This window comes from Tachypleus tridentatus, chromosome 5 (assembly GCF_004210375.1).
Source record: "Tachypleus tridentatus isolate NWPU-2018 chromosome 5, ASM421037v1, whole genome shotgun sequence".
In the NCBI taxonomy this organism is placed as follows: domain Eukaryota; kingdom Metazoa; phylum Arthropoda; class Merostomata; order Xiphosura; family Limulidae; genus Tachypleus; species Tachypleus tridentatus.
Genome location: NC_134829.1, coordinates 21,143,084 through 21,158,501, shown reverse-complemented (window position 1 = coordinate 21,158,501; position 15,418 = coordinate 21,143,084). Strand labels below are relative to the sequence as shown.

General features: G+C 34.9%; 1 protein-coding gene across 1 annotated transcript; it reads right to left on the bottom strand.

Annotated features, from left to right (window-relative positions):
- Positions 1 to 4,581: 4,581 nt before the first annotated feature.
- LOC143250674 (uncharacterized) lies at positions 4,582 to 10,380 on the bottom strand. Its single transcript, XM_076501565.1, has 5 exons — positions 10,314 to 10,380; positions 8,583 to 8,643; positions 8,205 to 8,236; positions 5,891 to 6,778; positions 4,582 to 5,534 (listed from the first exon to the last, which is right to left on the bottom strand). Exons 2-5 carry the CDS (start codon positions 8,617 to 8,619, stop codon positions 5,367 to 5,369), a joined length of 1,125 nt encoding a protein of 374 aa, XP_076357680.1. The 5' UTR covers positions 8,620 to 8,643; positions 10,314 to 10,380; the 3' UTR covers positions 4,582 to 5,366.
- Between the last annotated feature and the right edge of the window lie 5,038 nt (positions 10,381 to 15,418).

The window sequence follows — 15,418 nt, the reverse complement described above, 5'->3', positions numbered from 1 at the left end:
TGCAACTGGCAGTTGTTATCTAAAGTTCTTCTACAAACAGTAAACTTAGATTGAATTAGCTTAATTAATAATATTTTTAACGTATTATAATTTATCTCAGACGAGTCTTCAATTTATTATGTTACGTATTACGATTTCAAGCAGCCACAAATTAAATTTTAATTTAAAAGTTTAATAAACGACGAGATCAGATTTATGATACTTGCCAAAAACTTAATACACATAGTGTTCTTTCTTAATACAAATATATTTTTATATACCAACAACAATACAATTTATAATAACAGTTATTACAAATATTAATATATATATAAACGTTTTACAAAGTTACAAACAGCATTGAGTCTTCTATTCAATCTGGAACTTTACTCTTTACTAATATCTTATCGAGGGTTCATGGCGAGCGAATTAATTCTGAGTTGATATCTATTCAATTCACTAACAGCGGACTAGCTAGTTCTTCGCTGATTACACGTGAGATTTGTACAACTGCAGTTATATAATGTCTTTGTAGAAATACTAATGTTTGAAGATAATTCTCTGCAGTTAAACGGCTTGTAATCTTCAAAATCTATGAACGTTCCTGTTCAAATACCTGTAGTTTCCCGATTAAACAGCTTAATCACAATTATAACGCTTGGTTTGAACTTTGCGCAAAGCTACATGAGGGTCATCTGCGCTAGCCGTCCCAAATTTAACATTGTAAGACTAAAGGGAAGGCAGCTTGTCATCTCCACCAATCGCCAACTCTTGAGCTACTCTTTTACCGATGAATAGTGGGATTGACCGTAACATTATAACGCCACCACGCCTGAAAGTGCGAGTATGTTTGGTGTGACGCGATTCGAACCCGCCACCCTCACATTACGAGTCGAGGGTCTTAACCTATCTAGCCATACCGGGCCAAATGGCACGACTGTCTGAGACATTAAAAACAGATATGAATATTTTGAAAAGAATAAGTGTGTATATATAATTTTTATATATAAACTACTGTGGTCAGATAATTTAATTATCAATATACGGCAGTTATTTTAATACAAGGAAAGTAAAGTACAAAGTTCACGTATTCTTCTACTAGACTTTAAACTAGAGTTAAAGGTATGTGGTGTTCAGTATGAAAATTGTGATATACGATAACTTGAAATTTTTATGTGTTTTAAAGTAGTGTTATTACAGCAATTAATGCCAGCAAATGGGTTTTGTTACCCTAGATGATAAAGAGGTATTTTGCTGTTTTAGGCAAATGTGGAAATATATTATGGTTTCGTGTAGGCTAACTAAATAATTAGTATTTACAACAAGATGTAGTATTTATTACGTGGTGCATAAATGTGCATGTTTTATGATTTGAAAATAACAACAGCGAAAAAAATCCAACATCAAATGAAATTGAAATTTACATATGAAAAACAGAAAACGAAACCGTAAATATAAAAATATAAAAAAGAAAAAAAGTTTTCCCCAGTGGCACAGAGGTATGTCTGTGGACTTACAAGACTAAAACCGGTTTCGATACTCGTGGTGACCAAGAAACAGATAGTTCTTTGTGTACCATTGTGCTTAATTAAAACACAAAAACAGCAACAACCTAGCGGACTTTTAATGAAGCGGAGAAGGAGTGCAGGTGACTCTGTGTGAAATCTCGGAATTGACGAAATGACGTCGAACCCGTACCATGTAACAAAATATTCCCCGCACGTTAAAAACGTTGGACCATTATAAGAGTGACAGTCAATCCCTTAGCTTTGACCGTGGGTGACAGAATGCTGATAACTTGATGTTTCCCACTGGACAGTAGCTCACAGGTATATCATATTACCAACTTTACCATAAATACAAAATATATATAGAATTTTAATAAAGCGAAGTTATATTGTAAGCATATTCAAGTCGAATGCATCAGTGACCTTGTGCTAAGTATATACGACGGAAAGTCCAGATTTCTGGATTTTAGTTAAATTTGATGAGGTTCAACTTTGATAAGCTTCTTTTCCTATAACTTCCCTTACTGGAAATACCAAATGAAATCCTAGTGGAAATACCAAATGAAATCCTGGATACTCCATTGCATGAACTGATGTAATCCCTCTTTGGGTTGATTAGGCGTGCGACTCGTAATACCATTTTGTCAATCCCACGTTGGTAAGTTCATCACAGAATAGAGTAGCCCGTGCGGTGGGTGGTGATGAAGCTGCCTTCCCTCTAGTCTTACATTGAGATAATATTGAAATCCACAACAAACAAACAAAACCCTCTTTGGATGATTAGTAATACCATTTTGAGTTCATCACAGAATACCCGTGCATTAACCCTCCCTCTATTGAGAATATTGGTATATAAAAGAAATATAAATATTCGTGCAAAGCTTTTCTATTTTTTTTCTGAATTATCGTCAATTATTCTGAATAATAGTGGTAAATTACTGTGCTTTTTATTTGAACGAAGTTGTCTTTCAGAGACTGAATAACGGCGTGAACAATGAAATAAACATATTCTATAAATGTTGTATTATATTTTAAATAGAATCACCCCTCTCTTCCCGATGTTCAGATATTTTGGTTTCCGACCAATTATCTCTAATGAAAAATTCACACAAATTTTCATTTTTCCAGCAAATACTTTTCCATCTTTTAGAACCCATGCAATTCTTCATCAGTCCAAATATTATTTATAGAGAAAATGCGATTTTGTTCTTCTATATAAGAATTACAGAAGACGAATATTCGAAGGTCCTGTTTTCATAAGGTAGCTTTCTGTGTAATAATGATCTGTTTTAGTGACTGATGTCCAGAATAGAATTCAATATAATGAAGTAGCATTTTGCATCTTTCGTCACGTTCATAGTTTGCATCTGGTTCCACAAAAAACAAACTTTGTACTTTTGAGCCAATGTTGCACCATCAGAATGCCTGCATACTCCACTTTTTGGTTTTATAAGTGGATGGCGGTGAGTTCTAATAACTAAATACCTTCCCCGTAACCTGTTGGTTTAAAAGGTAACAGTGATAACCCAATTTTTAGCTTTGCAAAAAACTCTGAAACAAAGGTTTTGTGTAAGATATAAAACTAGCATGAGTGAAACGTGCTATGTTGTCCTAGTATCATAACTTCGGTAAGAATAAAATGAGCCTTAAATTTTTCTTACCGGTATAAGTTTGTTTGGTTTTGAAATTTGCGCAAAGCTACACGAGGACTATTTGCGCTAGCCGTCCATAAGTTAGCAGTGTAAAACTAGAGGAAAGACAGCTAGTCATCACCAACCACCACAAACAAGGCATATTGATATTGACTGTCCCATTGCAACGTTACCATGGCTGAAAGGGCGAGCATGTCTGGTGTGAGGGGATTCGAATCCGTGGATTACGATTCGAGTGCCTTAACTGTCTGGCCATGCCGGACCACCAGTATAAGGTTTGTAAGGTTGAACTGCACCTGCCAAAAACAATGAAGTGCTTTTCCGTGGAAATGTGTTTTAAAATAAACTTGTGTATTTTGTGTGAAGTTATTTCTAACTGTCGTACAGTGTTAAATTTTGAAAGAATATGGCTGCCTATATTATATTTGATTTATTTAGCAATTGTGTTTTATCTTTTTATGTTTTGGGTATAAAAATATTGAAATTGAGAGAAGGAATTTCATTGCAAATATATAAAACTTTATTTTACCATAACACAAGCAGTACAAACCAACACCGTGTGTGAATATATTCGTTAATAATAACCTGACGTTTCTCCAAACAATCGTCACAAATAAAACTTTAAATTTCTGATAAATAAAGAATATCGTGCTAATCACATGTTTGAAACAAACACAAAATATACCGTTGCATCAAACACAAAATATACCGTTGTATTAAACACAAAATATACCGTTGTATTAAACACAAAATATTCCGTCGTATTAAACACAAAATACACCGTTGTATCGCAGGGAAATAGAGCGAAGTAACGTAACAAAAACATTATCTCACGTTTTTTGTTTGTTTGTTTTGGAATACGAAGGCAGTAACTATATGTATTTATGTAATGTTCTTTCAGTTTTTCTCTATGAAGGAGATTTTGCAACATTGAATGGGACCGTATGTTGAAACATTAGGGCCACTTTTTACTTTATATGAGACAGCAGAATAACACTGACACAAGGACTGATCTTTGAATTTATTATAAAACGAACCTCTCAAGCCAAACGTAATCAGTTAAGATTTCCTGAAAATAATATGGATTTTAAAGTAATTTTTGAGAAGATATAGTTTATGTCACCAAATATTTAAAAAAACTGATACTTATGGCTTCTATAAGAATTTTACTTGTGTAAGCAGTAGAAGATAGTGTAACTAGAGGGGTTTTACATTGGACGTGTTTAACGTGTATACTAAAGCTACACAGTCCAACTAATAGAACAAAGGCACTACATAAAGAAAATTAAGTTTCGCTTACTGGATAGTTAGCAACACAAAACAAGCAACGACTTTGAAAACATAACTTATTCTAAATCGATATAATCTATGAACTCTCGAAAGAATACACCCTGTTCGCCATCTGCGGAGGTACACGTTTCGGATAATATACAGTGTTTATCTTTATATACAAGGTAACGTTTGTACATTATAACTGAAATAGAACAAAGGCACTACATAAAGAAAACTAAGTTTCACTTACTGGATAGTTAGCAACACAAAACAAGCAAGGACTTTGGAAACATGACTTAAAATATGCAACAAATAAACAAGCGACAGCAGTAAAAATAACAACAAAACTATGGATAAAACTACAAAGCGCACTGAATCTCCAGGAAACGTAGACTTCTTAGAATTAAATTACTTTCTGTGACAAGAAAAAGAAATTACTACAATACGGTGTATAATACGTGACTGAATATTTTGCTAGGTATTATAAACGTTTAATACTGAAGTTTTTTTTTCTGATTGGTTAGAAAAAGTTCTAGTAAATAAAAAAAAAAACCAGCACAAATCCTTCTGTGAATATGTACCTCACATTAAGTCACGTCTATTAATAGAGAGAGAATAAGACAGTAAATAATAGTTCTTGGTAAGAAGTAATGCAGTTTGGGTAAAGGCAAAACGGTAAAGTCATTATAGCACCAGTTCATAGATTTTCGTTACCAAAAACCTGAATTTCACTTTCTGTAAATCCCTTTCTGCTGACCACCGTTATATGCTCCAGAATTGAAAGCGCCGTTTATGACTCCTACTCCATTGGCGTTACTTTCTCCATGTCTCCCACCCTTTTGATAGCCTCCGTTTCCGGCTCCGTAGCCCGTTCTGTTTGCTCCGTTATTACGAAATCCACTACCGTAGCTTCCACCATGTGCTCCATTCTTCTGGTAACCATTCAATATGTTGTTCAAATCTCGCTCTTGAAAAGTTCAGCGTTCAGATTATAGAAGCTTTCTGCATTAGAGCAGTCAACATTGTACCACCAATCACAAACGAAGTACTGCTGATTGAATAAAGTTGCATTGGGACAAAGAAAACTGTCAGATCGTCCATCATCTTGACAAATATGGAAAACCTAAAGAAAGTACAATAAACCCTTAACCTTCAAGTCATTCAAGACACACCACCAAACGATCTTCCATCAACGCTTTTAAATACGTTTTGTTTATGTAAATTTTACTTTGTTTGTCCTGTAACATTTCTGCAGAATTCCTTGCAGTACGAAATAAATCGCATTTCGCAAAAGATAATTAGTGAAAATATATTCACGTATCAGTGTATTTACAACATACAACTGAAATTGTAAATAAAACTTTTATGTGGACTAATATCACTGTTTAAAACATTTAATTCAATATATAAGTTCCATTTCTAATTATCGTTACATTTTCTTTCACAATAGTTACAAGAATTGTACATGATTAGTGTTACCTGACACTTTGTTTCTGGATCAGCATAGTAACCAGGATGTTCTTGAGCTGAACACTGGAATTCAGTTTCTGGAACTTCGGCAAACACGGGAAAATCAACCCCTGGTTCTCCAAATGCTGCTAGCCCTAAATCTTCTTCATCGCCGATTTGTTTTTCCTCGTATCCGCCGAATTTTGACTGTCCATCCTTAAAAATTGACCCTCCATTTCCTCCGAAGTCACCAGCACCGTAACTGTTCCTTCCAACCCTATAGTTGTTTCCGTAACCCCCTCGCACTACAGCATCATTACCATTTCCATAACCATTATTTATCCTAGCTCCATTTCCACTTCCAAATCCACCATTTCCTATAGCACCGTTTCCATTTCTGTATCCACCTTTCACACCGGCGTTGTTGCCATTTCCGTAAATATTATTCACCCTTGCTCCGTTTCCATACCCAAAACCATCATTTTCTGTAGCATCGTTTCCAGTTCCATATCCAACTTTCACACCAGCATTGTTACCATTTCTGTTACCTCCGTTAAAACCATCACTGATTTGAGTTTCATAACCTTCGTTTGCTCCAGTGCGGATTTGGGTCTCATAACCTCCGTTTCTTCCACCATTATTACCAGTATCAAACCCTCCATTCCCTCCAGTACTTATATCAGTTCCATAACCTCCGCTTCTTCCAGCACCATTATTTCTCACATAAGGCCCATTTTCGTGACTATTGCTTAAGTCAAAGTGATTTTTAGTGGACCCAGCATTCTGAAATGTTGATGGAATAACTCCATTATCTCTTCCTTCACCTTGTGATCCTATAACGCTAAAGACTGACCCATAGCCTGCACCAGAGCTTGTGCTTTGTTGAAAACCGCTACTACCGTACGCTGCTCGCTTGTCCTTAAAGTAAACAAATGTTTACACTTTATTGTTAACCGATGAGATCCAAATAACAGAAATTTTATGTGAGACAAGATTATAATTTTAACAAAATAAATGCATTTTACACCATACAAACTACGAACCCAATTCCAATTGTATTGTTAAGACTCCCCCCTCAAAAAAATGTTCATGCATTTTTCACGTTTCATTTGGTATTAAGTTTCAAACATATATTCCCAAAATTGAAAATACAAGACTCAACGTTTTGACGTAGAAGTAACGATTTTGTTTTCAACCATAACTAACTTGTACACAAATATCAGTATCACGTAACAGACTTACTGTGAATTCAAAGACTTGTGATTGTTAAGGTTAAATCTGATATCAATAAAAAGTTGAAAACTTTCATTGTTCTGTTGTGAAGAAAACAAGCGTTTTTTTACTGGATGGTTAAGTACATCGTAATAACCTAAACATTATATTTAAAAAGTAACTAAAGAACACGCTTCACTTATTTTCCTCAAAAGTATTCAACAATTACACTAGGTGGCATATGTGATATTGGTCATCTGATTGTTGTTAAACACAAACTAACACAATGAACTACTTAAACTATGACACTATAGGTATCGAAACCCGTTTTATAAGCCTTCAAACGTAACACTTACCTATTTAGGGGGTGTAATGGTAAACAATTTTCTATGTTCAAGAAATGACGTCATTATAGACTTATTTTCTTCTTTTAAATGTACACTAGGTTCATAATAATATTAATAAGTGTAGAGGTAAATTAGCGGTTCAAAGTGAAATGCTTCAATAACACACTAACAGAACCTTGTTGTTTTTTTATGAACACTAGCCGATTTCTCGTGACGCTGGTGCGTTACATCCGCGTATGACGTATTAATATGTGCACTGTGAGAATGGGGAAAATTAAAGGTCTCCGTGACGGGAAATGGAAGCCAAGCAGGAAAATCGTGACCCCTATTGCAAATCTACATACACACAGGATAAAAATTTCGCGAAGTTGGGGGTTGCACACTCGTAATGAAAAAGTTCTTTCCAGTATCATATAGGTAAAAGTTCCATTATAGTATGATGTACTCAAAACATTTGTTCGAAAGATACTGATATATTTCGTATCACTTCCAACAGTTTCCCGGTAGTTCAGCGATAAGTTTTGAGATTTATGGTTGTAAAATCAAGAATTCAATTTTCCTTAATAAATGTGTGTTTGTGCGTTTTTCGTATAGCAAAGCCACAAAGGGCCATCTGCTCAGCCCACCGAGAGGAATCGAACCCCTGATTTTAGCGTTGTAAATCCGGAGACATGCCGCTGTACTAGCGGGGTACTCCTTAATAAATACAGTTGATATTTTCAAAGTGGCTTTACTATAACAAATGTACTCAATTTAAATAATATTTAAGGCCAATTTTTACTTACTCTTTCACAACAAAGACCCAAAGACAAGATTCCTGAAATAAAACAATAATGTATCTCAGGCAAACTTGAATTACAATCAATTTCGCTTACACGTTACTAAGTTATGTTTAATAAATCAAAAAATATATATCACAATATCATATCAAAGAACGTTTATGGCATCTTAAGGAAATACATTAGCCTTGTTAGTATATTTTTCTTATTGAATCTAGACCTAAATTCTTAAAATAGCATGCACTTTGCTGGAGTTACAATTTCAGGCCGAAACGTATAGAATATTTGCAAAATGTTATAAATTTATGCGAAATAATTTTTACTTATAAGTTAATGATGACACATGCGGTAGATATTGTTTAAAATAATCAAACTGATCCTTACCTAGTAGGATTAGAGATGTTCCAGAACACAATAACATTTTTTTTTTTTTTTTGGATTTTAGCTGTGGGGGAAAAATATAACATTAAAAAGTTTCACTAATAAGAAACAATTGTAATTGTATCGAAATATACTGAAAGTTATATTTATTTAAAAATATATTTTCAATGTAAAATAATTCAAACAACAGTAAGGATCATATTATTCTTAGATTATTCTTTACGTATTATAACTGGGGTAAATAAGTCGAAATTATAATTCGATTTCGTAAGCATGTCATTTACCTACTCTGCTAATGTGTACAAGCTGAACTCGGCTGCAAATTGGGGTTCATGATTACGTGAGTTTAAGCTAATTGTTTTGTGTTACTAAGCGTAAACTTATACAAGGGGTTGTCTCTGCTGCGTTTGTTTCTTCGTTTTGACTTAAGCACAAAGCAACACAAGAATTTACTTATGCTCTGTCCACCACAGGTATCGAAGCCCAGATTCTAGGATTGTAAGTCTGCAGACATACCGCTGTGCCACTGGAAACGTCTCTGTTGTGCCTGTCTCCCGCTGGTACAGCGGTAAGTCTTTGGATTTAAAACGCTAAAATCAGAGGTCCGATTCCCCTCGTTGGACTTAGCAGATAGCTTTTCTATAAGAAAACACAAACACACACTCCGTTATACCCCTCATTGTTGTCGAAACCCGGTTTTTTATGTTATAAGCATTTATGCTTTCCGCTGGGAAAGGGGGGAGGCAGAACAATAATAACAAAATTAATAAAGTATCAGATTTAATCTACAATTTAACGAAAAAAATACCTAAAAGATTTATTATACAACAAAAGCAAAAAATACAAACGACCACACATTTTGAAATATATTTATCAATCAAAGTGTCCCTAGAACAAGTTGAAATTATTTGGCAGGTATGCTACTACGTGACTTTGTTCCTTACGAAAAATTCGCATACATGTGTCATTAGTTAGGCTCTGTATAGCCAGGTAATCGTAATCTGAGGATAGTGGGTTCGAATCCCCGTCACTTCAAACATGATCGCTCTCTCAATCGTGGGGTGTTATAATGTACAGCTAATTAATTCCACTATTTATTGATAAAAGAATAGCCCAAGAGTTGGCTGTGAATGGTAATGATTATCTACCTTCCCTCTCGCTTTACACTGTTAAATTAGGGACGGCTTTGTGCGAAATTTGAAAAACAAACAAAACATCAATAATCAGAAAATAAAATTCATTAAGTATTTTTAATCTGAAATTTTACTTCCGTTCTCCCATTCTGACGTCCCCAGTGGCACAGCGGTATGTCTTCTGACTTACAACGGTAAAAACCAGATTCCGTTACCCTGGAATTACGTAGTCTATTGTGTAGATTTTTGCCAATTCAAAACAACACTAAAAACAACTCATATCTTGATGATATTGTGTATATATATTTAAAACTGAATACAGTATAGCATTAAGTATAGTATTTAAATTTATATTCCATTATCAAAGCTGCTAGAGAGCTCTGATACTTGCAATATTATCAAATATTAAAATAAGAAATTACACATTGTAGCGATTTAGTTGCAATATTCATAAAGTAGCTTCAATGAAATATTAATATATATACAACAATACTTGTAACTATGGGGTAAATTATAACCATACAACTTGTAAAGTAACTTTCATTTTTCGGAAGTATGTGTACATGGTATCAGAACTTTTAATAAATGTGATTTGTCTCACCTTAACTAACGTTTTCTTAAAACTGCTGGAACTATCTGCGTGGGTTTTCTATGGTTCTTTGGAGATGTCAGGTTTTAGCTAATCATGAAACTGCCGGACTTTATATACTCTCAGAACGCTCCAGTTTCGGAGCATCTTCAGTTTGCCCCACTTTTAGTTTCTCTGGTTCGATCGCGCCACCTCCAACCTACAATGAAAGTGAATTATATTTCTCTTTGTTTGTTTGTTTTTATGCTCGAAGCTGTGTATTACTAAACTAACCTGTCACGGCTTCACGAGTGTGTTAGCTGTAAAACTTCATCATATTTCATGAAGTTCATCTCCTTCTGTCGATGATTTGTTTGGAAATGTGGAGCGTGTTCAGTCGTCCTGAGATTGAAGGACTGTGTAATTATTCTTTGTTAGTGTGTTTTGTTCATTGTAAATCAACTAGTCGTGGACGTAGTTTTAACAGTACGTATGGGTACAGTATAGAATAGTTGATTTTGTAGATGCATTTAGTATGGCAACATGAGTCCCTAAATAAGACTATATTCCAGTTGTCCGAAGATATATAAATTGGCTGTGTTTAATACTGGTGCGTTTTTACAGGCTCTAGTAAAAAAGGAATGATTTTCTATAACACAAAATAACAAGTATAAATATAATTCTGATGACGAGAAACGCACTTGAAATAAAAATGTATCTCAGAACGACTGGTATGGGTACTAACACTTTTATTAATAAGCAGAGAACAACGCTTTGACCTTTCTAGGTCATCGGCAGGTTAACAAGTATATATATAATGATAATACGTATTTACTTGTACAGTTTCTGTGTGTTGTTCACATAAATAAAATAGTTGTTTCTTTAAATTAAGCACAAAGTTGCACAGTGGGTTATTTGTTCTTTGCCCCTCACCAGTTTTGAAACCCCGTTTCTAGCGTTGTAACTCCGCAGACGTGCTGCTATGCTCGTGGAGGGTAAATGGTTCTTTTGATATTTTCATACTGCGTTTGATTTAATTTAATGTCAGACAGAAGTTAAATTAAAATATTTTAAACTCATTTTTGTACAGATAACTAATTGATTAAACCTGAATTAGAAGTTCCCCTTGGACAAGTTATGTTGAAATCAACATAAAAATGAGTACTTAGACACGTTTTATATGAAACGAGGATGCCAGATTAGGTGTGTCCCCTTTATTATTATTAGGTGTGTCGCGTTGTGATAAATGAAGCAATATTGTGACGTGTACTTGTTTCTGGACTAATTGCATGCAAACAAAGCCGTGATAAATCACTTCTATCTTCATTTACTTCATGTCAAACTCTAGTTTGAGGTTTATGAGATTGTTTATGTTCGGTAAACCAATCGCAGGTCATAGACAACAGGAAAACTTTGAGCATGTGCATCAGGTTTCGGAAAGTCCTTTAAGAGAAGGTCTTAAACGCTATAATCATTTATAATGTTTCTCATATTTCGCGTGTTTCAAACAAATAAATTCGCACATCCATTAAGGTTTTTTAAGTAACTAAGATTGTTTATTAAAATACAACAATCTGAAGCATCATTTCTTCATCCGGAGACACAAGGATTGAATGTAGGACTTCAATTAATAAGTAATTTACGTTACAACTACGTTATTCACAGCTGCTCTATTCCACATTACAGAAACGGTGTTACAATTACTTCACCTTATTACTTTACTAAATTTTCTCTACAGCCACCGTGTTTGTTACTACTTTGAGGGCTTCTTGAGGAATCACTTTAAAAAATTCTTCCTCCTTCCTGGATCAAAATAAAGACATTTCTTGGTTATCTTGCTCTTGAGCTTTCAACATAGAGTTGACCACGTGAAATGTAAGGGTTTTCAGATGTAACTCTGCTATTTTAAGTGTTTGACCTCATGCTATGGTTGCCATTTTTTATAGGCAAAATGTGACTGTTTGTTTCACATCTGTATTGAAAGAACTCAAATATTTGCAAGAAAAACTTTCAAAAAATTTCCAAGAAAATCTCAGAACAAAAAACTTGAGAAATAAAAAAATTGGTCCAAGACTGTGAAGTCATTACCAAAACAAAAATGTTTTTGCTTTGGATGTGGTTCAGAGTGTGTGCAGTCGAGCAATAAACATCCTGTGACATACCTTATAGTTCAATATATCGTCCTACAAAATTTAGTTGAGATTGGTCTAAAAACAATAAAATAGTACGCGGACAAACAAACAGGCAAACAGTTTTTACTTTCGTAATTACAGGCAAAATATCTTTTAAACATGAAACTTTCAGCGATACTGAATGCAATAAACATTTTTTTACTCTGCAAAATAAGACAGCTTGTTTTCCATTAAGTTGATATGTAAGGAAGAATATTAGTTTATGTACTTTACCTCAATTATTCAGAAAGGTTTTGTTTTGAAACGAATTTTGTTTTGTCGTATATCCAGCTCCTCAACGGAACAGACTGCACATTGTGTAGCTTTGTGCTTCGCAGCATCTAAAGCAATAGCTAAGAAGACATTTATTTTACTGATAATGTAGAAGAGATTTTTAAAGATGGAAATAGTGGAGTAAAATTGCTAGTTTGAAAGGAAAATAATTAATTATTTCAAGTGGTCTGTGTGGTATAATGTAAGAAACGATTTTTGAAGGCTTATGAGAATGAAAGAAATCCCGAAATTGAGATATAAAATAAATCCACGAATATGAAAACATTGACCTTCAACATGGGAAGCATAGATAGCTCATTGTGTAGCTTTGTGTAGTGATGGGTGGTTTTTAGCAGCTATCTTCACCCTACTCTGTGGTCAAAGGTTCTTTTCCTCGCGGTGGACAGAGCAAGTGGCCCAATGTGGCTTTATTCTAAAAACGCAGATCCCTATACCACTTCAAAATTAGTAGGTTAATATATAGATTGTCATACATTAGCTTTGTGTGAAAAAGGCAGTCTTTCACGAAGTGTCTTACGTTGTAATTTATAGAGCAAAGATGATCCAATTCTACTTACAGAACACCTTTCTACACAAATCCATGTATGACAGTAGACTACTCTGTGTTGTGTCGTTTTCAGGCAATTTGATCTTTCCAAAAAAAAAAAGATAATTCTATTTAATTTTTAGATCAAATATGGAAAAAGTAAAATTTAAGAAATGTAAAGTTTCTGTTATTATGACATATCAGATAAATATTTAAACTAAGTTTAGTCTTATCTTGAGTCATACTTTAATGAATTTTTTGGAAAATGTGGCTACTGTCCTCTCCCTCCTTCCTTCTTCTCCAGATGTCCCCCGGTGGCTCAGGGATAAGTATACGGACTTTCAATGATGAAATCCGGAATTGTACAGAGCATACATAGTCCATTGTTATTCTGTAGCTTTAAGCTTACACAAGGTTTGGTTTGGTTTTTGGAATTTCGCACAAAGCTACTCGAGGGCTATCTGTGCTAGCCGTCCCTAATTTAACAGTGTAAGACTAGAAGGAAGGCAGCTAGTCATCACCACCAACCGCCAACTCTTGGGCTACTCTTTTACTACCGAATAGTGGGATTGACCATAACATTATAACGCCCCCACGGCTGGGAGGGCGAGCATGTTTGGCGCGACTCGGGGGCGAACCCGAAACCCTCAGATTACGAAGCGAACGCCTTAACGCGCTAGGCCATTCCAGGCCTAAGCTTACACAAACCGTCTGAAATTAACATAACAATACGAACATCAAGGTCCTTCATGGCCAGGTGGGTTAAGGCGTTCAACTTGTAATCTAAGGGTCGCGGGTTCGGATCCCCATTGCACAAAACATGCTCGCCCTTTCAGCCGTGATGGCGTTATAATGTGACGGTCAATCCCACTATTTGGTGGTAAAAGAGTAGCATAAGAGTTGGCGGTTGGTGGTGATGACTTGCTGCCTTCTCTCTACTTTTACATTGCTAAATTAGGGACGACTAGCGCAGATAGCCCTCGTGTAGCTTTGCGCGAAGTTACAAAACAAACAATGGACATCAAGGAATTATTGAGCTTCAAGCTGTACTTCAACACCTTCTATTTACTAAAAAATCATTGATTCGTTTCTTAAATTCCTGTAAAGTGCTGGTCTCAACTACTACCAACGATAACTCATTTCATAAGCCTCTTCTCGTAAGTTAGTTTTAATTGAAGATTTTCAAAATCTTAAACTTGTGTCCTCCTGTCCTATTGTTTTCAGAATATAACTAAATAAATCCGAAGCTTTTGTCCTATTTATAATCAGAATAATCTTGTAAAATTCAATAAAATCACTTCTTTCGCATTATTTCTCAAGAAAAACTAAGTTAAGATATTTTAAATGATCCCTTAGGTTAACCTTCTATTCCCAGAATAATCTTCAGTTAACTCCTTCCAGTAAGTGACGATGTCCTTTCTTAAGGTTATTATGAAAACAATGAAAAATAATCAAGTGGTTGTTTATATAATATTCAGAATGAAATCTTCAATAACAAATTATAAAATTATAAAGTGCCAGCAATGTCATTGAAAGTCAAGCCGCTTAGCAATAATGTCTTGTCAGTCTTCCTAATATTGAGTAGTTTGAAGTTTTCCAGGTCAATGCAGTTTATATGGCTTGATAGTCTACATGAACATAGAGATGAGACTAAAAAAGGGATTTTATTTAAAACTTCCAAGTGTTGTCGATATGTAAACCTAGGTGATGCTCGGCCTTAAGAGTTTGTTTGTTTTGGAATTTCGCACAAAGCTACTCGAGGGCTATCTGTGCTAGCCGTCCCTAATTTAGCAGTGTAAGACTAGAGGGAAGGCAGCTAGTCATCACCACCCACCGCCAACTTTTGGGCTACTCTTTACCAACGAATAGTGGGATTGATTATCACATTATAACGCCCCCACGGCTGGGAGGGCGAGAATGTTTGACCTCAGATTACGAAGCGCACGCCTTAACGCGCTAGGCCATGCCAGGCCCCGGCCTTAAGAGAACCAATGGTTTCACAGATTTGTCTGTGAATTTGAAAATCAACCATTTGCCCAAGGTTGTGGGCAATTAGTTTTTTACGAACAATGTTCTTTTGAAATTAATATATATGCAGATAATACCTTGAGAGAATAGAGTATCATTTTCTGTTAACCTTTGATATT